General features: G+C 27.2%; 1 protein-coding gene and 1 long non-coding RNA gene across 3 annotated transcripts in view; one reads left to right on the plus strand and one right to left on the minus strand.

Annotated features, from left to right (window-relative positions):
* The window catches only part of LOC122506818 (translation initiation factor IF-2, mitochondrial), a 136,708-nt gene that overhangs the window by 5,080 nt on the left and 104,235 nt on the right, over positions 1-27,393 (minus strand). For both annotated transcript variants that reach the window (XM_043619162.1, XM_043619161.1), the window contains exons 5-8: positions 1,528-1,675; positions 1,178-1,313; positions 754-1,049; positions 116-276 (exon numbers count right to left, since the gene is read on the minus strand). In XM_043619162.1, coding sequence (XP_043475097.1) covers positions 116-276; positions 754-1,049; positions 1,178-1,313; positions 1,528-1,574 — 640 coding nt within the window. In that variant the 5' untranslated portion in view covers positions 1,575-1,675. The remainder of the gene's footprint in view (positions 1-115; positions 277-753; positions 1,050-1,177; positions 1,314-1,527; positions 1,676-27,393) is intronic.
* On the plus strand, positions 2,511-7,463 carry LOC122506828. Its single transcript, XR_006302041.1, has 4 exons — positions 2,511-2,707; positions 3,653-3,733; positions 4,003-4,299; positions 7,069-7,463. It is a non-coding gene; the product is annotated as an uncharacterized LOC122506828 (long non-coding RNA).

Raw genomic sequence — 27,393 nt, forward strand, 5'->3', positions numbered from 1 at the left:
GAACGTTGAGAACTTTGGGGACCTAAATGTTAAAAAAGTTTTTCAAGAATTAATTTAGAACGGAGGGAAGATGCTTAAAAATTCATTTATAGTCGATAAATTTGAGATATTATACCATTAAAGGCACCAATGTGTTGAGTTATGCCTCCGAATTCAGTATCCACGACTGATGTGTTTCTTAAAGAATCTAATAAAGTAGTTTTTCCGTGATCCACATGACCCATTATGGTTACTACCGGATGTCGAGCGATCAATACCGAAGGATCGATAGGAGGCCTAGAAAAGAAATCCAAAAAAAATGTAAGTTAACTCATCAAAGAAAGCATAAATTAAACTTAAAATTTGAAAATAGAAGTAAAATTGAAAATATAATTGAAAACGAAAATATAAAATTGAAAACATAATAAATTATGAGTTTATTTTTGAAATAGAAGAAAAATTTTTATAAAATTCCTATTTCTTATCACAATTTTTAAATAAAATTCTGTTCTTCTTTGAAAAAAGAAATAATAATTTGCATCATTTTTATACCAACATCATACAAAATTAATATATTTATAAAACATATTTTTTGAAAATTCTAAATATCTTTAGAAAAAAACCTTATATAATTTCTATTTGTTAATAATGATTTTTAACTAGATTATTTAAAAATGTTAAAAAATTTGCATAATTTCTTTTTTTCTTTTACAATTTCCTAACGAAATCTCAAGTATATTTTTTAAAGAATTAAAAAATTTTCATAAACCTTACCGTTTAGTTAACTCCTTCTCTTTTTCAATTTTCGACTCTTCCTTTTGATTTGATTTAATTTCCAATTTGAGACCCATTTTGTTAACTGTTTCCTTGATTATGCTTAAATCAGCAATTGGTGTTTCTGGCTGAAAGTCTCCTTTTACTCCAATTATTGCTAAAGCTTGTGTAACTTGCTGTACAGTTCTCTTACAATTTGTTGCTAATTCATTTATTGTAATGCCCTTCCATACTTCAACTTTTGGTAATGATTTCTTCTTTTCCATAATTATACGAATATTTTCCCGCTTGGATTTCTAAATATTTCAATGATTTCCTTTTATTATCAATCCTCTTCTATTTCAATAATCAATCATTCAATAAATTCTACATTTTTTTACTATTATCCTAATATCCTATTATAATTATAAAAATTAGAAATTACCTTTACTTCCGAAGCTTTTGGTTGTTTTAGATAAATTGAAGTTGTGTGATAACATTGACATTGTAGACAGGCTGCTGTCAGTATCATAATTTTCTCTTTTACACTTTGTATTTGACATTCTTTATTAAACAAATTCCTGGAATTAAGATATTCATTAGAGTATTGTTTATAATTAACACTAAAGTATAGAAACATTTATAATTCAAATATTTAATAATAGAATTGTTGAAAAAAATTCTCATTGAGGTTATGTATTGACTTGATTTTAATTATTTTTAGCGATAATTTTAATTTAATTTTTTAAATATTCAATTAAAAATGAAAAATCGATTGTAGATTAATATACTCACCAACGTTTTGTGCTTATTTTCATTAAATTTCCAGACACATTCAACATTGTAAAACAGAACTCGTCGAACTTTCATGACCGCAATTTTGACATTTTGAGGTTAGGTCGAGCACTACCAGGGCTGGGCTACTTGAATCGCATGCCACATCCTGTAAAATAAAAAATAAAACTACATAAATTAATATTTTATAATATTAAAATTAAAATAAGTAACAACATTTATTACTTTGCAAAAATGGGAAATTCGCAGAAAAAACATAAAATAAATAAATATAAATAAATAAAATAAAAATGATTTTATATAATATTTTGCATTATACTAATGAAATTATTCGATAAATGACTTAATCAAGTACTTGTAAATGATTTACACGTATGTTACAATAATAAAATTAATTATTAATTGCGTTAATTAATAAATTTAAGTGAAAAAGTGTTAGTTCCGGGTTTGTCCGCAAGATATAGGTAGATGTCGCCCCAAAAAATGGCACTTTTTGGTAGTTTTTGAGTTTTCCACGTGATTCACCTATGACACAACTAGCGCTCTCATTAGCTAGATTCAAATTTGCGCGGGACTCACCAGACCAATGAGAGCGACCCATGCCTTTAGGTTTTCAAGTATTCCCATTGGCTCGCTGAGTACCCGCGCAATTTTGAATCCAGCCAATGAGAGCGCTAGTCTCGTCGGAAGCGAATCACGTGGAAAACTCGAAAACTATGAAAAACGGCCGTTTTTCGGAGTGACATCTACCTATATCTTGCGGACAAACCCGGAACTAACACTTTTCACTTAAATTTATTAATTAACGCAATAATTAATTATTGATTTTATTATTATAACGTAATTGTAAATCATTTATAAGTACTTAATTAAGTTATTTATCAAAAGAATTTAGTAGTATAAAGTTTTTTCCATAAAATAAACATTAAAACTTCTGGAGTGTCGATAAAGTAGTAATTTGTCCTTTTTGACAGTTCGTTCTTTGTTCAACGTTTACAAGTGTATACAAAAAACAATACGTTTTATATTATTAAAAATTATGGAAACAATGACAAATTTCAAAGATTGTTATAGTGCCGAGATGGTATTTTAGAGAAATTTTGTTATTTTTCATAACAAATGGGAGACATTTTAAATATAAACAATAATAAAACACCGGTTTGAACTGACAGAGTGACAGGTAACAGTAGTTTTACTTTGATTCGTTTCTGATTATTACTTTCAATTATCTTTTTAACGAATTTAACATTATTGCTAAGAGTATTGCACATATTTCCAATTACGTTTTCTTTTTTTTTAGTGTTAATTTAATTTAAGTTCAAAAGGTTCAAAAGAAAAAAATGTCATTTTGAGGTTATGTTTACTTTGTTTTGTTTTGATTTTTGGAATATGATTTTTATCATTGTGAATCATTTACAAAAATTTAATTAAGTTATTTATGAAAAATAATAAATATATTTCGTAATAAATAATGAATGTAATAATTAATATTATTGTATTAATTAATAAAATCTTTTTAAGTCCATTTAAAATATAAAAAAATGTATTAGTGAACAAATATAAATTTTTTATTATTATTGTATTATTAAATTATTAATAAAATTCTTATTAATTAATTATTTAGTATTAATATTATATTTATATTATTTAATTATTAACAATAAATTTATTAATATTTTTGTATATTTATATTGATTTATAAAATTATTATTATATTATATTTCTTTCAATTAATTACTTATTCTTAAAAATTGAGTAAAAATCGTAAAACTTGAGAATTTATTTATTTCATTTTTATATTATTAATTTTCCTGCACTTGATATTTTATCGACAGATTTCGTTCTCTGTGTGTTTCCTCGCGAGATGTTTAGATGTCCTTACAGTTTATTTCAAGCTGCGAAATTTGTTTATTTACATTTATTTTTACCGAAGATTGAAAAGTAAATAAAGCCCTTGTGAAATCTAAGTTAATTAATTTAATTATTATTTATTTGTTTTAATTACTTGTTAATTTATTAATTTACTGTTTTTAGTATTTTATTGATTTTAGTACCTAATAATTAATTTATTTTCTTTAATTATTTATCTTTTAATTTATTATTAATTAAATAATTTTTCTTTCAGGAAAGTAACTATTTTTTGGCAAAAATAGAAGTAGAAGAGTCGATGAAATATTATTCGCAATTCTAAATATTTAATTATAAGGTAACAATTATAATAAATATTTTATTAATTTTTATTTATTTTTAAAAATTTTTATCATTAACTCAAAATTTCAAATTTTGTTAAATTTTATAATTAAATATATTAGGTATTCAATATTTATTATATTTATTATCATATTAATTATTATAGTTAATTACATTATTTAATTAGATTAGTATAAATATTAAATTATGAGTTAAATATAAAATAATACATATTTCACAGAACGATTAATTTAAGAAAATTAAATCCGACTAATTTATTTACAGGGTGCATCTCAATAATTGAAGAAAGTGTTAATGAATGCCTTTGCGATATGGACATGAGAAATAGTGGAAAATAAAATTTATTGGACAGCTCTGCCAATATATTAATAGCATGTTATTATTTGTATACGTGATTTTGGCTCGTTATTGAGAGAGGGAATATAACACTTTTGCTCGCATATTACAATCAGAATTGTGTCGATATATTATACACGAGAGAGAGAGCACATCTACTTCTTTGGCCCAAAGTGTACATCACACAATCGTCGTATTTGTGAAACAACTTAGGGTACAATAAAGGTACTGAATAAGGTGGTGTATTATCTATATAGGTATACACTCCTCTATATAAATATAAAGTGCGAGTATCCGACGCGAACATTGAGGGGTACTCTCTTGATCGCGTCTGCTCGTCACGATACACCGTATTATTATGACGCCTTCCATGCAGAACTATCGATCGAGATCGATGATATTAATAGTCGCTAACTACAGTTCTTATAAGGTGTTCACCTCCTTCTTTTTCTTCTTTTTCTTCTTCTTCTCACTCTCAATGCCTTTTAACTTTGCGAACTTTTGAAATTTCCATTTCCTTCAGTTTTTTATTTTTGTCGAAAAAGAAAAGAATTTTTTCCCCTTTTTATTCTTTTATATTTAATTATTTAATTTTGGTGTCTTTTTTGTTTGTCTAATAACAAATATAAGAATATTATTATAAAACTTGCTAATTTATTATTTTTTAAATCAATTTTTTTAAATAATTTTTGAAAAAGTTCTTTGAGAATTTTCAAATTTATTTGTTTACAATTCAATTTTACACGAAATTTCGATTATTCTGACATTCGTCAATTAAATATATTAGAAATTAAAAACTTCAAATAATTAAAAAAAATTCCACTAAACTATTTGAAAAAAAATTAATTCTACAGAATTCTTAATTAAAAGTATGAAAAGTACAAATTTTCAAAGCATATAATTTGAAATTCATTTTTAAATCAATATTTATTAGAAAATTCCACGAGAATTCAATTATTTAAGTACAAAAATAAATATTTTATTATATTGAATATGTTTCTTAAAATGAAATTTTCATAAAGAATTTTATCAATAAATTTTTAAATAATTGAATTCTCTTGATAAATTTTAATTACAATTTTTAAAAATAATTTTATTTTTCGAGAAATTTGATGAAAATTGTATTAAAAATAATTGAAATTCTGCCAAGAATATTATTAAAACTTTTGAAAATAATTGAATTTCCGAAAAAAATTTTATTATTTATAAAGATAATTGAAATTTTGACGTAAATTTTTTCAAATTTTTGAACATAATTGAATTTCTGCGAAGATTTTTATTATTTTTAAAAGTAATTGAATTCTTGAGACGAATTTTATTAAAAATTTTTTTTAAATAATTGAATTCTTTTGTAAAATTCTATTGAAATAGTATAGACATTGAAAATAATTGAATTTTGACAAATTTTCGAAATTAATTAAATTTTTATGAAGAATTTTATTAAAATTATTTTGAAAAGAATTGAATTGTTACAAAGAATTTCATTAAAATTTTTGAAAATAATTTAATTTTTTAAAGAAATTTAATTTTTTGAAGAAATTTAATTAAAACTGTATTGAAAATAAAATACTTAAATTCTAATAAATAAATTGTAACAAAGGTTTTTAAAATAATTGAATTTATTTGATAAATTTTAATATTATTTTTAAGAATAATTACATTTTTCAAGGAATTCCATTAAAAATATTTAAAATAATGAAATGTTTGCGTAGAATTTTATTAAAATTTTTTTTAACTAATTGAATTCTAATTAAATTCTTTTAAAATTAAAATTTTACAAAAATTCAATTATGTTGAAAAATTTTTAAAAATTCTCGTAAAAATTCCAATTATCTTTATAAATAATAAAATTCTTCTCCGAAATTCTATAATTTTCAAAAAATTTAATAAAATTCATGGCAAAATTTTAATTATTTTTTGATAATATTCAACTCAAACATTTAATTGTTTTCATGAAAAATAAAAATTTACTAGGAATTCAATTATTTAAACATTTTTTATAAATTTCTTCGCAATAATTCAATTATTTTCATAAATAATAAAATTCTTTTTAGGAATTCAATTATTTTGAAAACTAATGAAACTCATGGACAATTTCAATTATTTTTAGTCCAATTTTCATCAAAATCCTTGAAAAATGTAATAATTATTTTTAAAATGTTATTAAAATTCGTCGAAAAAATTCAATTAATTAAAAATTTATTGATAAAATTCTTTATGAAAATTCAATTTTAACAAAACATTCAATTATTCAATAAATTATTTATTTTTGTATTTAAATAATTGAATTCTTGTAGAATATTCTAATAAAAATTGATATTAAAAAGAATTTCAGTTAAAGTTTTAGACACAGTAATTGAATATTATGTTTAAAAATTTTAATAAATCCTTGTTAAAATTTAATTATCTTTATAAAAAATAATAATATTCAATGAAAGTCAATTATTTTCAAAAATTTTAATAAAACTTTTGGCAAAATTTCTATTATTTTAAAAAATTTTCTTTAAGTCAATGATTTTCAATTGTCTACTATTTTAATAAAACTTTTCAAAAGAATTCATTTATTTAAAAAAATTTTTGATAAAATTCTACCCAAAAAAAATTTTTTCTGTGAATATTTTTTATTATTTTGATATTTTCAATAAAATTTTTTTTCTTCCATTCTTCATAGTAATTTTTTTTTATACTTTTTTATTTTAAATCTATTGTTTTTCATGTATTTTATTGTTAATTATTTATTGAATACTATTTGAATAGACTGCCCGATGGAAAAATCGTCATTACATTTCGAAACGTTGGAGCAAAAACTACTCCTGCGAATATATTTGTTTTATTATATTCGACTAAAATTTGATATTTTTTAGTTTCTTTTTTCAAATCAATTTAAATAATTTCTCATAAAATTTATAATATGTAATTATAATAAATAAAATATAATTAGGTAAATAATTTGCAAAACACGGATAATTAATGAAACTAATTAATATATTTCAGATGCGAGTGCATTGCATCCAGGTGATTATAATTCAACGTGCATCGAAGAGTGCGGTGCGAAAAATGCCTTTGAAGCGATTTTTTTGGAAAATAAACTGCATGTTTTACGATAAAAGACCCTGTAATGCAAAATAATGAGATATCCACCCACCTGAGGAAAATTACACGAAGCGGCCTTCTCATTCTGCCCCGAGGGCCTTTGAGGTCTCTTCATATATCTCGTTGACGAACGCGCAAAGGGTAGTCTGTATTTACTATATATTTATCGACCTTAAATAGCCTCATTAAGCTCTTTATCAAATCTTCCAAAAATATATTAAACAAATTTCAAAAGGAGAACAAAAAAATCATCTCCAAAAAAAACAATATTCTTGTCAGTGAATTTCGGAGGAAAAAAATTTGCAAACAATATTCAAATTCTAAAAAGAATTATTACTTATACCAATTAAATTAAATTTCTTTCAAATAATTATTAATTATTATTAATTGAATAGATTCGTTCATATAATAAAATCAAAGAAAAATTAAAATATTTTGAAAAAAAAATTTACTTGAACAAAAACTCATAATATACATTAAATGTTGTATTACGACGATTCTCATATTTCTCTTGCGGTTTTGAATTGAAATAAATAAAACGAGTGGATGATGAAAAAGAAAGAAAAAATATATACTGGCTGCTCAGTAGGTCGACAAAATATAAAATCATTCATTTTTCTTGGTCAGTTTATGAATATATATGAATCAAGTGTGGCTTTATATGAAACCACAATATTGGCAAATTCAAAGGCTGATTGACAGAAAATGTAAAATCATATTCTATAAATGTTAATTTTTCCCTAAAATAAGTTTTTCAAGTTAAATATTTTCAATAATTAAATAATTAAATAATTAAATATTTTCAATATGTAATATTTTACAATTTACACTTTAGACTCTTTAAATCAGAATTATAATTCTGATTTTAAGTAAATTATAGTAAAATTAAAGTAAAGTTCTGGTAAAAATATCGAATAATTTTTTTTCTACTGAAATTTTATGGCAAAAAATTTTAAACTAGAAAATTAGTAAAATTGCGCTAAAACTTCTAGAGAAAATATATTTATTAATTTAAATTAAAGGACGAATTCTTTTTTGTTCGAAAAAAATACACATTTAATTATTAATTATCTAAAAAAAAAATTGCGAAATTTCCGAAAAGCCCTAAAAGTAAAAAAAAAAAAGAGAATTTCCAGGTCGATTCGCCAGGTGTGCGAAACTCCTGGCGAATCCCTCGCGTCTGAATATCGTTTCCCTGGCGGTAATTTAAATTAGACCATTTAGCCTCTTTCGAAAATTAATTGACTTATCGATCGATCACAATAAATTACTTTTCAACCTTTATACATAGAAATGTATATATAGATTCATATTCGAGGGGAATGGACTTTATCAACGCGACCAAACTTTTCGTGTTAGAAGAATCCTTACAAAGAATTTAAAACTTTCTCTTTTCTAATTAATTACAGAAAAAAAATAATTTTCCCCCAAAAATTCACACAAAAATTAATTGCTTCAAATAAAAATTGAAAAAAATTTCCTTTCACTAAAATATTAATTAATAATAATAAAGTAATTTTTCTTTTCAAATATTTTCAATTTTAAAATTAATGTATTGAAAATAATCGATTTTTTTCAAAGAATTTTAAAATTTATAAAAATAATTGAATTATTGCGAAGAATTTTACTATTTATAAAAATAATTGAAATATTTCGAACAATTTATTAAAATTTTAAGAAATAATTAAATTGTTATCAAGAATTTTATAGAAATATTTGAAAATAATGAAATTTTTTCGTGAAATTTAATTAAAGTTGTTGCGAAAATAATTGAATTTCTTCAAAGAATTTTATTAAAATTAAGTATATTCAAAATAATTGAATTGATTACAAGACTTTTATTATTTTTTGAAAATATTTTAAGAATAATTGAATTATTTTTCAGAGAATTTTAAATTCTTGTTGAAATTGAATTTTATGGAAATTTTTGAAAATAATTAAATTCTTTCGTGTAATTTTATTTAAATTGGATTAAAAATTATTTAATTCCTGCAAAGAATTATAATATTTATAAAAATAGTTGAATTGTTTAGAAGAATTTATTAAAATTTTAGGAAAAAATTGAAATTTATGGAAATATTTAAAAATATTTGAATTCATCCGAGGAATTCAATTAGAATTGTTTTAAAAACAATTGAATTTTTTGAATTTTACTATTTATTTGAGTTTTGTTTTGAGAATAATTGAATTCTTTGGAACAGTATATCATTTAAATTTCTGAAAATAATTGAAACTTGTCCAGAAGGTTTATTTAAATTATATTGTAAACAATTGACTTCCTTTGTCAAGAATTTTGTTATTTATGAAAATAATTGAATTTTTGAGAAAAATTTGATTAAAATTTTTGTAAAAAACTGAATTTTTGCGCAGCTTTCGTTATTTATGAAGATAATTGAATTTTTTACAAGAATTTTACTTCAATTTTTGAAAATAATTGAATTTTTACGAGGAATTTTTTCAGAATTTTTGAAAATAATTCAATGTTTTGATAGAATTTTATTCAAAATTTTAAAAATAATTGAATTCAGTCGGAAAAATATTATTAAAACGTATATAAATTCCTGCGAAGTATTTTATTATTTATGAAAATAATTGAATTCCTCCAAAGAATTTTATCAGAAGTTTTGAAAATAATTAAATTTTTTTTTATGAATTTTATTAAAAATTTTGAAAATAATTGAATTTTTTCGAAGGATTTATTAAAATTTTAGAAAAAAATTGAATTTTTTCGAAATGTGTTAAAAATTTTTTTAAAAATTGAATTCTTCCGAGGAATTTAATTAAAATTGTTTTGAAAATAATTGAATTCCTGCATAAATTTTACTATTTATGAAATTAATTGAATTTTTGCAAAGACTTTACTATATTTAAAAAAAGAATTGGATTTTTTCAAAGGGTTTATTAAAATTTTAGAAAAAAATTGATTTTTTTCGAAATGTGTTAAAAATTTTTTAAGAAACTGAATTCTTCCAAGGAATTCAATTAAAATTGTTTTGCAAATAATTGAATTTTTTTAAAGATTTTATTAAAAAAATAATTGAATTGTTTCCAAGGATTTATTAAAATTTGAGAAAATAATAAATATTTTCAATTGTTTTTCCAAATAATAATTTCTCTTCTCAATCTCAATTCCTCGAAATTCTCTTCTCAAAAAAAAAAAAAAAAAAAAAATTTCTTTCACTAAAATATTAATTTCTAAATATTGCCAATTGTTTTTTTCCAATAAATAAAATTCCTCTTCTCAATTTTTATTATTTGTCCGCACAGAAACGAGCCACAGAAGACGTCAGTAAAAATTCTGTCTTAAATAAATCGAATACATAAAATCTTGCAACTGAATTTTGTTCCAGAGGAAGAGAGTGAGAAGGAGAGAAAGAGTATAATAATGCGAAGAGCTGTAAAAGCGAGGAGGACTAAACGTTTTTACAAGTTCAACGGTGTTTATTACCGTGGTACAAAATTTGCTCAGCGTGTTGGAACGCGATTAGAGCGAGAGGTATCGTCCAAGCAGGGAAATAAGAATAAATGATACCAAAAAAAGAAGAAGAAGAAAAAGAAAAAGAAAAAAAAACAGTAAAAAAGAGAGAAATAAAATAAATAAATGTTTAAGAAAAACAAAAAAGAAAAAAGAAAAGAAAGAAAAAATGTAGAGAAGAGTCCAACGCAACGTGTCGTGGAGCGCCACACGCAGACTTCGCGAGACGTGTTTATAGTAATGAGGCTTGTCGTTATTTGTCCGGCGATGGGATTTATCGAGATACCTCGTGAGATCTTGCTGCTCCATCGTTTTTTCCCTTTCTCTCTTTTGTTTGTCAGTCGAAACAACCCTTCCTTCTTTCACGTTAACTTTTAATTCTCGCCTTTTTATTATTTTTATTTATTAATATATTTTATTATACTATAATTCATTTTTTTAGTAATTATATTAATAATAAAATAATACTAATAAAATAATTGCATTAATTACAATTAATGCAACAACTATAATAATAATTATTATTATTACTACTTCAGGGTTGCCATAAGAATTTAATTTTGTTTTTCCCTGACTATTTTTTTATTTCCAGAAAATTTTTTTACGTTTTCCCTAATCCTAATTATTTTTATTCACACTCTAAAAAATATTATAGATACTCAAAAGAATGTTCTATTACATTTATTTACAAAAATTATTCGTAACAATCAATAAATTCTTTTTTAAATAAATATTTAATCATTATTTTTTCACAGGAATTAAGATTTTAAGAAATTTCTAATCTCAAATAATTTAAGAATAGAAGTTGATTTGCAAAAATAATAAATACTAAATAAATTGGAAAAAATTGAGGAAGAAATTAAAAAATTGATAACTGGATATAAAATATCTTATACATATATGGTGCGAAACGTGCGATGAAATATATGAGAATGAAAATTTTGAGGAAATTGTATCACTAAAATGTGTATTATAATCGCGCGTATAGATGAAAGGTGGGAGGTTTAAGGTCACGAGTATAAGCACCACTTGCGGAATGGAGTGTACGATGTGATCTTATTATAAAGAAAGCGCGATGATCACCGTGTTTAGGTGTTGGCTTGCCAGATTTAAGGATAATATTCTTCTTCTTCTTGGTCCAGCGCAACGATTACGATAACAAGCTCTTTAGTCACGTTCACGCGATGCCGGCGGTAAATACTTTTCAGCATCCGCACTGAAATTCACAATATATAATCTATACACTCAAATATATAGGAAAGAAAACTTCAATGTATTACATAGATAAACGCTTCTAGTTTCCATATTGAAATTTTCTATATTATAGATTTCTAATTTTTATTATATTTATCAATCTCCGCTGTATATCATTCAATACAATCATTTTAATATATTTATATATTACTATACCAGCTAGGGTTGCCACAGGTCAGGAAAATCAGGGAAAAGTCAGAAATTTTAATTAAAACTACTGGAAAAAATTCAGAATTTTCTTATTTTTAAGAAAATTCTGAATTTTCGTGTTTTTTTGTTTGCTTCATAAACTATAAAATTGCAAAGAATTCTAATTCAAATTCTTCAATTTTTTCTATTTCTGACAATAATTTCTTTTTAAATAACTTAAATCTTGAACAACTATCATAAAATAAATAAATTATTTAACGAATAATTTTACTTAAATATTTCAAAATTAATTGAATTTTAAAAGAATTGCGTTGCATAGTTCAATATTATTTTTAATTTTTCAATGAAGTTTCTCGAAAGAATTCAAATAATTCAAATATTCAGAGAATTGAAAAAAAAAGTTCTGAGAAATTCAATTATTTCGAAAAATTTAAATAAAATTCTTTTAAAAATTCTGTTACTTAAAAAAATGTTGACAAAGTTCTTAAAAGATTTATTAAAGTTGCAATTTTAATAAAATATTCTTTATGCAATTCAATTATTTTCATAAATAATCTACATTTTTTTATGAGAATTCAATTTATTTAAAAAAATTTGAATAAATTTCTTCACAAATAATCAATTATTTTCATAAATAATAAAATTTTTCTCGAGAATTCAATTATTTTAAAAAAATTTTGATAAAATGCTTTATAAATTTGAAAGATTATAATAAAATTGATCATAGAATATACAATTATTTTCGTAAAATAAAACATTCTTCCTAGAAATACAATTATTATTGTTAAAAATCTTTGAAACAATTCAATTATTTTAGTAAAAAATAAAGTTCTTCGAAACAATTCAATTATTTACGAAATTTTAATAAAATTCTTCCCAAGAATTCAATTATTTTCAAAAATAAACATTTTCACAAAAATTTAATTATTTAAAAAAAAATTTAATAAAATTCTTCGTCAGATTTCAATGAAATTTCTCGATAGAATTTTATTTTCAAACAGTTTTAAAAAATTCTAAAAAATACAATTATTTAAAAAAATTTAAATAAAATTCTTGACAAGAAGTTATAATTATTTTCATTAATAATAAAAATTTCACAGGAATTCCATTATTTACCATTTTTTTTACAAATATCTTTAGAAATAATTAAATTATTTTCTAAAATTGTAATAAATTCTTCGAATTAATTCAATTAATTTTATAAAGCTATATAGTGAACTTCTTCGCAAGAATTAATTTATTTTTATAAATATGGAATAAAATTCTTCTCAGGAATTTAATTATTTTGAATACTATTTTAATAAAATTCATTATTTTCAATTATTAACAAAATCGATTATATTAAAAAAATTAAAGAAATTTTTTGAAAGAATTCAATTATATAGTTTGAATATTTAAAAAAAATTCTTTGTAAGCATTAAATTATTTTAAAAATTTGTAATAAAATTCTGCGAAGAATTTAATTATTTTCCAAAAATTTTAATAAAATTCAATAATCAAATGTTTAATTTCAATTATTAACAAACACGATTATTTTAAAAATTTAAAGAAATTATACGTAAAATTCAATTATTTTCAAAATTTTCAATTAATACCTATTATTAAATAAACTCCATTATTTTAAAAAATACTCAAGAAAATTCTTCAAAAGAATTTAATTATAGGTTCTTTAAAGATTTTAATAAAATTCTACGCAAGAATTCAATTATTTTCATTAATAATAAGATTCTTCGAAGTAATTCAATTATTTTTAAATTTCTCACAGGATTTCAATTATTTTTAATACAACTTTAATCGAATTTCTCGAAAATTGTAATTATTCTTCAAAATTTTATTTCAATTCGTTGAAAGAATTTAATTATTTAAAAATTTGTTGATGAAATTCTTTATGAGAATTCAATTTTAAGAAGTTTCAATTGTTCAATAAATTATTTATATCTTTGTATATAAATAATTCAATTCTCGTATAGAATTTTCTAATAAAAATTAATTTAAAAATGAATTTCAGTTAAAATTTTCGGTAATAATTGAATATTAATCGTAGAATAGCAAGAATTTTTAAAAATAATTGATTTTTGAATGAAGGTTTCAAATTAAAATCTTTGAAAATTGGAATTTTTCATACTTTTAACTAACAATTCGGTAGTATTAATTTTTTGAATAAGTTTAATTCAATTTTTTTTTAATGATTTGTAGTTTTTATTTTCTAAAATTATTTAATTAAAGAATTTCCGAATAATCGAAATTTCGTGTAAAATTGAATATTAACAAATGGATTTTAAAATTCTCGAAGAACTTTTTCAAAAATTATTAAAAATAATTGATTTAAAGAAGAATTTTAGTTTTAAATTCCAGAAAATAAAAATAAATTGAAATGATGAAAATAATTTTGAAGATCAATATCTTCATGTTTTCTAATTTAATATTTTTATTAGTTGTTGGATTTTAAAAAGGTTTGAGTTAAAATTTTTTGAAAATCTTAATTTTTTTCGAATAATTTTACAATTAAATAAATTTGTAAATAAATGTAATATAGAAAATTTTTTTTTGATTATTATTATTATTTTTTTTTATTTAAAGCATAAAAAAACCTCTCAAAAGGTTTATAAGCTTACATGTGTTTAAATAGTTAATTTACATTCTTTAAAAAAGTGAACAATATAATTACACGCAACAATGTTCGGACTAACAAGAAACATTTCCACACATAAAGGCATAAAGGCATAATAATTTTTAGATTGAATTAGAATATTCTTCAGGGTTAGGGAAAAAGTCAAAATTTTGTTACAATTATTTGTTTATTGGTTCTTGTCGTTAAAACAACATTTCGGTAAAAAAAAATTTTTATTTTAGTGCTTTTAATGTAAACTTGATAAGGGTAGTGGCTTCTACCGAAACGTTGTTTTAATGACAAGAACCAATAAACAAATAATTGTTCTAAAAAAATTGTCCTAAAAATTATTTTTATTTTTTATTAATTTTTATTTAATTCAACTAATTTCATGACGTCATAAAAAAGAAACTAAGAAGGTCGAATTTACAAAAGCGCAGACTCGCCCAGACTCGTCAATGGCTGCGTAAAAGCGTCGCGTCGTCCCTTTAATATTATTTGTTTGAAATGTTGCTAAGTTACTCTAGTGTGTATGTCATCGATCCCAAATATAATTCATCCCACAAAATCACGTCCATCCTGCATATTTCATTTTAAACCCCAATCAACAAGAAAATATCCCCTAAAAAGGGTGTTTTTTTTATAATACCCTTTATTTCTATACACTTGTAATAAACAAAATTAGTATACAACTCTCATAAAAAATACCCCCCGGTCCCTAAAAAAAAAAGAAAATTAAAAACCTCTGAAGGAAAAATAAAAAAATTCCTCAAAGATCTCATGTTTCAGACTCCATTCATCGTTGCATAAATTCTCTATATACGCGCTCACAGGTGTGTTGCAAAATATTTTCTCAATATATTGAATGGGGTGAGGATTGGCACATTTTGTCACGATTAAATAAATGTGAGTTAATGTATAGCGCGTCACTTATAGGCATTAAACTTTCTATATTGGTGAAGGGGGAGAGAAAAGAGGGTTTATTATTCTTGTGAGAAGGTCTTAAATCTTGGCATTCGTATATGTATATATACGCAAGTGAAGAGAGGGACTAGAGGGAGCAATACATTATGTCTCGGTTAGAGAGGGAACCATCGTGCAGGCGCGTTAAGTTATTAGAGAATCAATTACTCGTTGCTATTGTTTATGACGGCCCAAGGGTCTAACGTGTCTGCTTCTTTTTCCTTTTCTCCTCACCCCCACCTCTTTCTTCAAAGAAACTACCAAACACAATTCTAATTCAGACGCGAGTTGACCCCAGGGGCCACCTTCCTCTCAATGTTAACCTTCAATTTCCACTCCCACTATCTGTTAAATTCATTGCCATTTCTTTCCAATTATGTCGTAAATTTACTCTCTAATTGAATAATTTACTTGGGTTTATTTATTTTCAATTAGGTTCAGTTCAAGTTTTTTTGTTAATTGTTGTGGTTATTAGTGTCATGTGCATAATCAGTATAAATAGTGTTAGCGTTGGTATTAATCAGTCAGCTTTAGCATTAACTTTAGCATTAGCTTTAGCATTAGCTGTATCATTGGCATTAGCATTTGCCTTAGTAGCATAAGCATCAGCAATAGCTTCAACATCAACATTAATATTAGCATTAGCATCTGTTTTAGTAGCCTAAACCATCATTTTCTTCAAATCCTTATGCTGAACAACATCTTTGGGTTAAAAAATTCTCTGGATATCTTTGATAATTCGGGCCTATTTAACAGAAGTCATGAATCAAAATAAACTACGGCTATTAATAGTAATATCAAAAGTTCAATTAAAACTTAACGAAATAATGATAACAATAAAGATGTCAATGCTGATGAAGACCATAGTACAGTTAGTAAAGACGATGATAATAAAGATTCCAATGCTGATGATGATAGAAACAGAAAAGCTGCTGCTAATAAAGATGCCAATAATGCTGCTGCTGCTGATGATGATGATGATAAAAAAAGTAAAGATGATGATAATAAAGATTCTAATGCTGATGATGATAGAAAAAGTAAAGATGCTGATAACAAAGATTTTAATAATGCTGATAATGATGATGCTAGAAGAAGTAAAGATGATGATAATAAATATTACAATTACTGATGATGATCATAAAAAAAGTAAAGTTGGTGATAATACAGATGCCAATAATGCTGATCATGATGATAGAAAAATTAAAGATGATGATAATAAAGATACCAATGCTAATGATAAAGTTAAAAACAGTAAAAATTATGATAAGAAAAATGACAATGTTGATGATAAAAAAAGTAAAGATGATGATAATAAAGATACCAATGCTGATGATGATAATGTTAAAAACAGTAAAAATTATGATAAGCAAGATGACAATATGTTGATGATGGTAAAAAAAGTAAAGATAATGGTAATAAAGATAAGGATGTTGATATTGACGATAATAATAAAGATAATAAATATTATGATGCTGGTGATATTTCAAATAGTACAAATGCTGATGTTAATGATAATAATAAAGATATCGATAATAATAAAAATTATGGTAAACATGTTAATAATAAAAACAAAACTAATACTTTCTCATGTGATGAGAATGTAAAAATAAAGATATAAAAATGTAAAGATAATAAAGATGTCAAAGCTCATGTTGATAATAAAGATTATAATTTCAAAGTTGGTAATAATGACAATAAAGATGATTTTGTTAATAGTAATAAATATAATAAAAATTATGATGCTGATGATGATGATGATGTTTCAGATAGTAAAGTCGTTGATGATGATGGTAATAATAACGATATGATAATTAAAATAGTAAAAATAATGAAGATAATTAAAATAGTATATAGATAATGATACTAAAATTTGCAATGCTGATAATGATCATAAGGATAACGATCATAAAAAAATAGTTAAAATAATGCTAATAATAAATAATGCTAATAATAATATCATGCTAATGATAAAATGAACGATAATAACGATGATATTGATGATAATAAACAAGCTAATAAATTTTTAATAAACAAATCATCATCTTTATTATTATCATCAGATATCATCAGATATCATCTTTATAATTATAAAGATGATGTTATTTCATTATTTAAAATTTTAGATTTTTTTACATTTTCAAGAATATGGCTGATAATAAATCGGTTATAATAATTTATATATATGGCAAATATTAAACGAAAGAGGAACAACAAAAGATTGTAGTTCCATTATCTAACGAGAATTTGATAAAAATTCAATGAGGAAAAAAAATGAAGGATTATATACAACACTTGATATCATAAGTACCTTCATCAGGAACATATATGCAATGGAATAATTGAAATACGATATGCGACTCTAGCACATAAGAACGAGGTATATAAAAAAAATTGAAAAACGCTTGAATTAGAATGCGTATATAGAATTTTTTTTCTTTTGATTTTTCAGAGAGACGCAAATTCAGAGAGTAAATTGTGTTTGTATATATGAGTATAGGGGATGAAATAAACATATATAGATATATACAAAAGAAAGGTATGATGGTCGATATTGCATATGAATGTTTCATAATTTCTTGCGCGAATATAACGAAACTTGATCAATGGTTGGTTTTTTGCATACCAACCAAGTTGGCATAACACATCTGGATATATTTGGCGTATATACATATATATATATATTGTAACGCGGCATTTTATTCGCCGCGTACAAATTAATAAATTTTGTCAATAATTGAATTCTAATCTTTTCTTATTCACGTCAAATCGAGAATCAACATTTATTTTCTCCTTCCGAGAATTATTCTCTTATTAATCCACTTTGTTAAATTATTGTATCAAACCTGTAAAATAGCGAACAGTCAGATCACTGGTCAACACAATGATATTTAAACAATAGAAGTTGATACTCGATTTATCATTTCATGTCATTGCGAGTTTCGAAATTACCAAACATCTGGATTACTGCCGAGAGATTACTTCGTATTTATTACTGGAAATAAATACCGGTCATACGAAGTGACAGAAAGAGGAAGTCCATCGGCGAGGACATCAGCTGTCATAACACTGGCTGCAGCCATCTTGCTAACCGGACGTCGTCGCGCAGTGCCCCTCGCGGAGACTAAACGAACTTTTATGAACTCTTCTCGACAGTCGGTAATTTACCTAATTACTGACTGGCGCGCATCGATTACCATCGGAAAATCTATGTAACAAGTGCGCGTGGGACTCACCACGAAGTGGAGATGCGCGTCGACTTCGGCGTCCCCGTCGGCCATTTAATTCATTCTCATTTTGGCGTCTTTGTGACAGGTCGCAGTAGACCTTTTCTATAATAAAAATTAAATAAAAATTGCATTGTTTGTGCCTTTTGATGAGAGGATGAGCCGTGGGACAATGAGGGGACGTCGGCGTATCTCCGGTGAGTCTCTGAATAATTAAATGTGTTGTCTCCTGACGAACAATCGATTTAAATTTAAAGTGTGTCAATTTTCTTTGTTTCACGACATGTCATTTTTGTAACTTTTGAACAGGTCCCGTCTGGACCTGTAATTTCTTGTGATTAAATCAAAAACTAAAACAAACTAACTGGTGATTTCTCTTACCCCGCGCTCTCCTTGAAAAGATTGAGCTAGCGTAAAATTAAATAAATTTTAGGTTTGAATATTTTTCCATAAAATATCTCTGGCGTTCGGGCATTAATTCAAACAACAAAGTAACGTGTGTTTTATTTAATTAGTTGATCCTGAAGTAAACAAAAATAAATTCTTGAAATAAAATAACCTCATTTAGAGTAATAAAATTCATAGTAATTTCTCAAATAATTATAAAAATAGTAAGACACCCGTTATAAATGGCGACCAACGTAGCGCGCGCGAGGAAATCACCATGATATTCGTGAAACAAAGTAAAATTTCGAATCGTGAAAAAATAAATTCAAATGTTAAAGCTAAGAATTGATATTTTGAAATTAAACAAAATAAAATAAATCTAAAAAACAGAAAAATAAATAATTGTGAAAAATATTTCTTGGTCAAAATTCGAAAATTAAAAATTGTCCGTCAAGGACAAATCGAGTAAACAAAAATTAGTGCGTCACTAGGCCAACAACATGGCCCCGTGTATAATATCAATTCTTGGTAAATTCACTGAATGATTACAAAATTGAGAATCACAGTTGAAAGAAAATTTATTCTTTCAATAAATAAAATTTTTGAAATAAATAAATTGATAATTTAAATAAAATTGAACTTAAATATGGATAAATAAATAAAAATAATTTTTTTTAATAATATTATTGGTGACAATTTGATAAGATGACATTTATTTGTTTATTATGTTTTTCTATTATGATGAAATATTTGTTCGTATGATTATTTTCTTGTGTAATGAAAATTCCTTGAAAATTTTCCTTAATTGGTCCGACTGCTCTGCAGTTTTGTAACGAGTTTAGTATCGATTAAAAATTTTATTTTTGTAATTTTTCTTGAACTCAAAATGATAAAAATTATTTTTTTTTATTATTTTGTTTATCGTAAATTAATATCACTGTAATAAACTAAAAAAAAAAAATAAATAAATAAATAAATAAATAAATCTTGTGACATCACATCAGTGAATTAATTGAAAACAATATTTTCTTAAATTGACTTGTAATAAAATTGGTCTAAGCTCTTTGGCAGAACGTCGTGAACCAATTCCTATCCATAAATCCCAATAAAAAGAAAAATTTTATTAATTTTGCGAATTAACTAAGAAGTAAATTTAAAAATGAATTCCCCAAATAATATCGGGTCAAATTTATTTGACAATTGGTCAGTTGACCAAATAAAAAATTATTTGGAATCGTTTAAGGTTAATTCACACGGAACCCCTCAAACGCTGAGAGATCGTGCTTCGCGGTTTTTGCGTTTTTCCTCCGGTGATAGATCGGTGGAGTGGCTTCCTTCAGATGAAATTCAATTTGAATTAAGCCCTGTAAACACTGGTTCTGATTTATCAGAACAAGTACACAAAATAATTAAAAATCCTATTTATGAAGGAAATGCAATAGGTTTTTCAACTACGGTTTTGAGTACCCAGAATTCGCCTTTTCACACAATAACCACGACTAGTTCGATTCATTCTTTTGTAACAGTAGGGTCAACCGTAGCAAATTCGGTTTCTTATTCACGAGTCTCTGAAACTCCAGGCCCATTAGGATTAACCACTCAAGTGGCTCCACCTTTAGAATTTCTTCAATTTTATAAACCGGGAGTAATGACATCGACTATTGAAAAACCAAAATTTGATTTTTCGTTGCCAAAATATTATGAAAAATTGACCGCGAAAATAGATGGCGCTTCTAGCGACGTCTTCGTAACACAATCGGGTTTAGAGTTTTTGACACCTTTACACACTGACGTAATTAAACAACCGATTAACAATTTTTCACATGACAAGTCAGCCTTTCGAACCCCATTGACTACAAATCGATCGGTTGGGACTATTCCTAAAGTCTCGACTGTTAACTGGTCCAATCCTGGCGAAACCTTTTGTCAGTATCCAGCCAGTTCGAAGCCTGGCCCAAAAATGGCGCTAGATAGCCCCAGACAAGGGCCCGGTTTTGGCCAGCTAGTAGAGCGGGCTGAATCTAGTTCAAGTTTAATTGAACTAGAATCGAAAATTTCAAATAAACCAAAGCCCAGCGGTATCTCAGCTACCGTTGATGTTGACTCGCCCGTAAACAATATTGAAATAAATGTAAATGACGAAGATAATTCTAACTTTTTTAGACCAATCAGCAACCAGCGCGCAAATAACGCGACATTGAATTTTAATCATGCGCAGTCAAATGAAAATCTATTACAGAATCACCAGCTAGATTCTTTAGCTTCGAATCTCGCTCGTGAACGTATCGTGGCCCCATCTAGGAAGCCCCTAGATTCTATCATTCGGAAATGGGGTATAAAATTTTCGGGAGATAGTAAGGTTAGCGTTGAGGAATTTCTTGAGCGTGTCGATGACGTCATGGAAATTTCCTCTGTCACCAGTGAAGAAGTCCTTCGCGCCGCGGTACTTTTGCTTGACGGAATCGCGCTTCAATGGTATAGGCAAAATAAATTGAAGTGGTCCTCTTGGGACCAATTTAAAGCTGCCTGTCGCGCTCGGTTCGGTGACGTGAATTATCAATGGCGACTCGAAGATCAGGTGACAAATAGAATCCAAGGCCCGGGTGAATCCACCGCGAATTATCTCACCTGCATGCAAGGATTGTATTGTAAATTTAACCGTGCCGTTACGAGTTCGGAGATGTTAGATAGAATTTACATGAATATGTTGCCGAAATTGAAACAATGTATTAAACGTCGCGAATTTAATAATTTAGAAGAGTTGTCTCTCATTGCATCTGACGTTGAACGTATGTACAGCTCACTCGCAGTTGAGAGAAAGCCTCAAAAACCGGAAGATTCGTTCTTCCCAGAATTTGCCTTTTCGGGTAATAGTAATGAAAATTCAGTAGCTTCGAATAATACCAAAGACTCAGACTCATCAATCGATAAATTAGTAAACCTGGTCAGCGCGATGACTGAACAAATTAATAAAATCTCGAGGGGAAACATAAATTTCCCTTCTGAGTCTAGTTTTAAGAGGCAAAATAACTCTGGTAAACCGAATCAACCCAATAAAAATTCTAAGCCTAAACAGTCAATGAACAATAAAGATAAAATTAAGCGTACAGAATTTCGGGAAGCGGTTCAACAACCGCCGTGTTTTAATTGTCAAGCTAATGACCATTCGTGGGATAATTGTAAATTAGCTTGGAAAAAATTCTGCCACATTTGCGGTAAACCGGAATTCACCAAATATGACTGTAATTCAGATTACTGTCAGGGAAACTAGTTGAGGAGAGCAGCGCTAGGGTCGATGCTTCTCCTTGTTCGTTACCTAGGACCCTGACTAACAAGAAATCGGACATGAATTTAACTCTTAACGTAGAATCAGCATTTCCATCGCCCCATTCAAGTAAGGTAGTAATTGAAAATAAAATAAATTCTTTAACAAATAAATCTGAAATGAAAATAAATGATGAAAATAGTAATTTTGGTAAGCCTCTGGTTGAGCCACCAGTAAATAAATCTGAATCAAGTTTAACCGATTCAGAAGTAACTTGTAAAATTTCAACTGACACAGTAAGTGTTCAGGAGAAAAATGAAAATAACTTAACTCTAGATTCGGACCCTATATTGGGCCTTGAGTCTTTTATTAACCTTGATAAATTGTGTGGAATCGGATCTCAATCGAGACCATACATTAAATTGTTAATTGGTGGTACTGAAGTACAAGCACTAGTTGACACTGGCTCGACTAGAACTTACTTGAATTCTATTGGTAGATCAATTGTTGAATCTAAAGGTAATAAAATAAATGAACTTGAATCGGGTCACGTAATGTTGGCCAATGGTACGATTGAAACAATCATTGGTGAGGCAATATTGCCTGTCACTATCGCGGGAGTGACTCGCGATTTAACAATTAAAGTTATCCCAGAGTTAACTGATCAATGCGTGTTAGGGATAGACTTCTTAACAAAATTTGGCGTAGTAATTGACACAAGTGTTCAACGGCTTTGGTTAGCGGAAGAACCGATTATTAGAATCGCGTTTTGTAAATCTAGCAGACCAATTAACCTTGAAGAATGTTCAGGCCTTATGACACTTTCTCTTAGGGAACAAGAGAAATTAGACTCGTTAATTAAAAGATTAGTACATCCTCTGCCAGATAAACTACCAGCCGTTAAATTGGTTGAACACGTCATTAACACTGAGGATCATTTGTCGATCCGTCAAAATAACCATGGAAATTGGGACTTCTATATAGTCGATTTTCGTTTCAAGTATAACACGGCGCTTCACAGCACCAATCGAGTCCCTCTACGATCCTTCCGTCGCCTTGTGGAGGGGGAGGTCGAGTTGCCTCCTCCTGATGTCAATGAGTGGTCAACTCGAATGACCGGATTGAGTGACCTAAGAGAGAAACTAACTTTGAAACAAGATAAGGCTTTTCTTCACCAAGCCAAATATTACAATCGCTATTATCGGGACCAGCGTTTTGTAATTGAAGATCTGGTCAAGAATTCACTCCATGTTCTCTCCAGTAAACGTGATAAGTGGAAAATTCGAAAAATTAAAAACTTAGAATGTCGTATTAGCTCTTGTAGGGAGGGGAAATACCCCTACTTTAGAATTAAAATGATAAACAATTGATTTAACATGTTCTTATTGTTGTTTTCAAAACCTAAATCCTTCCATAAAAATAATTAACTCCTTTTGATATGAAATCGACAAACTATATTCCATCATTTTGAATGTCACTTTAATTATTAACTTGAAACGTTCTCAATTGATTTTTTTTTGGTGAATTGATATTTGGTTTTTAATCGAATTAAATTAAAATTCTAATCACGGAAATGAAAAACTATAATTATAATATTAAATCTGATGACTATTGTGATCGATCGGTAATCTGACGGAGATGACTCGTTGAAGAGAGCTCATCGGTTCGCCTTCAAGCCCCCCCCCCCCAGGTTCACCCTTGGCAGGAGGGAGTTGTAACGCGGCATTTTATTCGCCGCGTACAAATTAATAAATTTTGTCAATAATTGAATTCTAATCTTTTCTTATTCACGTCAAATCGAGAATCAACATTTATTTTCTCCTTCCGAGAATTATTCTCTTATTAATCCACTTTGTTAAATTATTGTATCAAACCTGTAAAATAGCGAACAGTCAGATCACTGGTCAACACAATGATATTTAAACAATAGAAGTTGATACTCGATTTATCATTTCATGTCATTGCGAGTTTCGAAATTACCAAACATCTGGATTACTGCCGAGAGATTACTTCGTATTTATTACTGGAAATAAATACCGGTCATACGAAGTGACAGAAAGAGGAAGTCCATCGGCGAGGACATCAGCTGTCATAACACTGGCTGCAGCCATCTTGCTAACCGGACGTCGTCGCGCAGTGCCCCTCGCGGAGACTAAACGAACTTTTATGAACTCTTCTCGACAGTCGGTAATTTACCTAATTACTGACTGGCGCGCATCGATTACCATCGGAAAATCTATGTAACAAGTGCGCGTGGGACTCACCACGAAGTGGAGATGCGCGTCGACTTCGGCGTCCCCGTCGGCCATTTAATTCATTCTCATTTTGGCGTCTTTGTGACAGGTCGCAGTAGACCTTTTCTATAATAAAAATTAAATAAAAATTGCATTGTTTGTGCCTTTTGATGAGAGGATGAGCCGTGGGACAATGAGGGGACGTCGGCGTATCTCCGGTGAGTCTCTGAATAATTAAATGTGTTGTCTCCTGACGAACAATCGATTTAAATTTAAAGTGTGTCAATTTTCTTTGTTTCACGACATGTCATTTTTGTAACTTTTGAACAGGTCCCGTCTGGACCTGTAATTTCTTGTGATTAAATCAAAAACTAAAACAAACTAACTGGTGATTTCTCTTACCCCGCGCTCTCCTTGAAAAGATTGAGCTAGCGTAAAATTAAATAAATTTTAGGTTTGAATATTTTTCCATAAAATATCTCTGGCGTTCGGGCATTAATTCAAACAACAAAGTAACGTGTGTTTTATTTAATTAGTTGATCCTGAAGTAAACAAAAATAAATTCTTGAAATAAAATAACCTCATTTAGAGTAATAAAATTCATAGTAATTTCTCAAATAATTATAAAAATAGTAAGACACCCGTTATAATATATATATATATATATATATATATATATATATATATATATATATATATATATATATATATATATATATGAGGATTCTAGTAGTGCGTGTATGTGTGCCCTGTTAGTTCATAAATACGTGGCTATTTCGCAGTAAATCTTGGTAGCCACTGAGACCGACCAACTATATGGTTGAAGTGTGTATATATGTGCGTGTATATGATTCTCTCACTCTGTTCTTCTTATGTGACTTCCTCTCTTCTTTACGGCGCTCCTCGTTCTTAATTACCGTGTTTTAACACCTAGTATATACCGTGTGCCTTGAGTTTTTGTATTCTCCTCGTTTTTTTAAGCCACCATCGCAGGGGCGTATTCGAAAAGGGCTTAAACGGATGCTTATTTACATGCAGATGGTTGCTGAGTCCCTACCTACCACTTTTCGGTCTCATCAAATTCAATATTATTACTTTTTAAGTGATTTATTTCCTCCATTTGGATGGATATCGCTTAACGAGGTGTGCTTGGGTTTTTGGAAGAGAAAAAAAAATTGTTTTAATCGTGCTGGGGGGTTAAAAAATTTATCATTGCGAAAAATTGGTTGGGAAATGTGTATTATAATCTTTATTATTATCTTCACTATTTTTATTAACATCGGCATTCTTATCTTTATGTTCTTTGTTATCATTATCAGCATCATCTAGTTCTTTATTATGTTCGTAATCATCATTATCATGTTTGTTATCACCGTCTTTGATAGTTTTATTATCATCATCAGCATCTTCGACTCTATAGTGTCTAAAATATCATCATTAACATGCTCATCTTTATTATCTTTAATAATATCATAAATATCATCTTTATTGTCTTTATTACTATCCTTACCATCATTGTCTTTATTCTCATCGATTATTATTATCATTAACAGCATTATTTCCATCTGGAGCAACATAATCTCCATTAACACCATCTTTACTTTTTTTATCATCATCAGTATTGGCATCTTTCTTGCTTTACTGCGTTTTTATCATCATCATCATCAGCATTGGCATGTGCGGAGAAGCATTCAGCTTCGCATTCAGATAATTACAATAATTCCAGCCACTGCATCCGCATTTCGAAGATGTGTATCTGAAATAATGTTGATTCCTTTATATAGACAAATTCGACATGGTTATCGAAGGTCGAATCGTGCGAGTCGCAAGCTTCCATATGAGAGTTTTCAGGTTCATGTGAAAACTCACACACACACTTGCACACACTTGCATGTGTGCTGCAAAGATACTGTCACCGCGATGTTGGTACGCGCATACACCGTATATATTTTCGCAGTCGAGCCGTGAATTTCCGGTCGTATCTCGATTATAATCTTTGCAGCAGCAAGTCGAGCTTCTTTCAGTTTTAAAGAAGAAAGAGAGAGAAACGCGAGAGTTTGAAGAAAGAACGAGAATCAAGAGTTTCGAGAAAAGAGATGGAATAAGTGTTTGAAGAAAGAAGAAGACACTAAAGTTTGAAGAAAGGAGTCACTGCAGATTGAAGAAAGAAAGGAGAAGCAACAGTTTGAAGAGATTGAAGAAAGAAGAAGTAACAGTTTGAAGAAAGAAGGAGAAGCAACAGTTTGAAGAAAGACAATCAGAAAAGGTGAGCGAGAGGGATGCTGAAGAGGAAAGAAGAAAAGGTGTAAAAAGAGAAGGAGGAGATGCATCAGGAAACATGCTACACCCTATAAATACAAGCGAGTAATTGATTCAGTAATAACTAACTCAACCAAGATGTGTGTACCTCTTTCCATTCTTGTTCCTCCAGCATCCACTTCGGATCCTTCGCAACAACATTCTCCGTCTGTGTTCGAGTCATTCCCTTTTCGTTTATATCTTTCCTATCGGCATTAAAAATTTCCTTAAGGCTCCTTTCTCTCAACACTAAAAAGCTTAAACCAAATTCAACCATAAATACCAAACAACTTTTTAAAAAACCAAAAAGAAGAAATCTCGAAATCAAAAAGCAACTCCACTATTTTCTTAATCAAATTAAAAAT

Source organism: Leptopilina heterotoma, unplaced genomic scaffold (genome assembly GCF_015476425.1).
Source record: "Leptopilina heterotoma isolate Lh14 unplaced genomic scaffold, ASM1547642v1 Lhet_44, whole genome shotgun sequence".
NCBI classification, from domain to species: domain Eukaryota; kingdom Metazoa; phylum Arthropoda; class Insecta; order Hymenoptera; family Figitidae; genus Leptopilina; species Leptopilina heterotoma.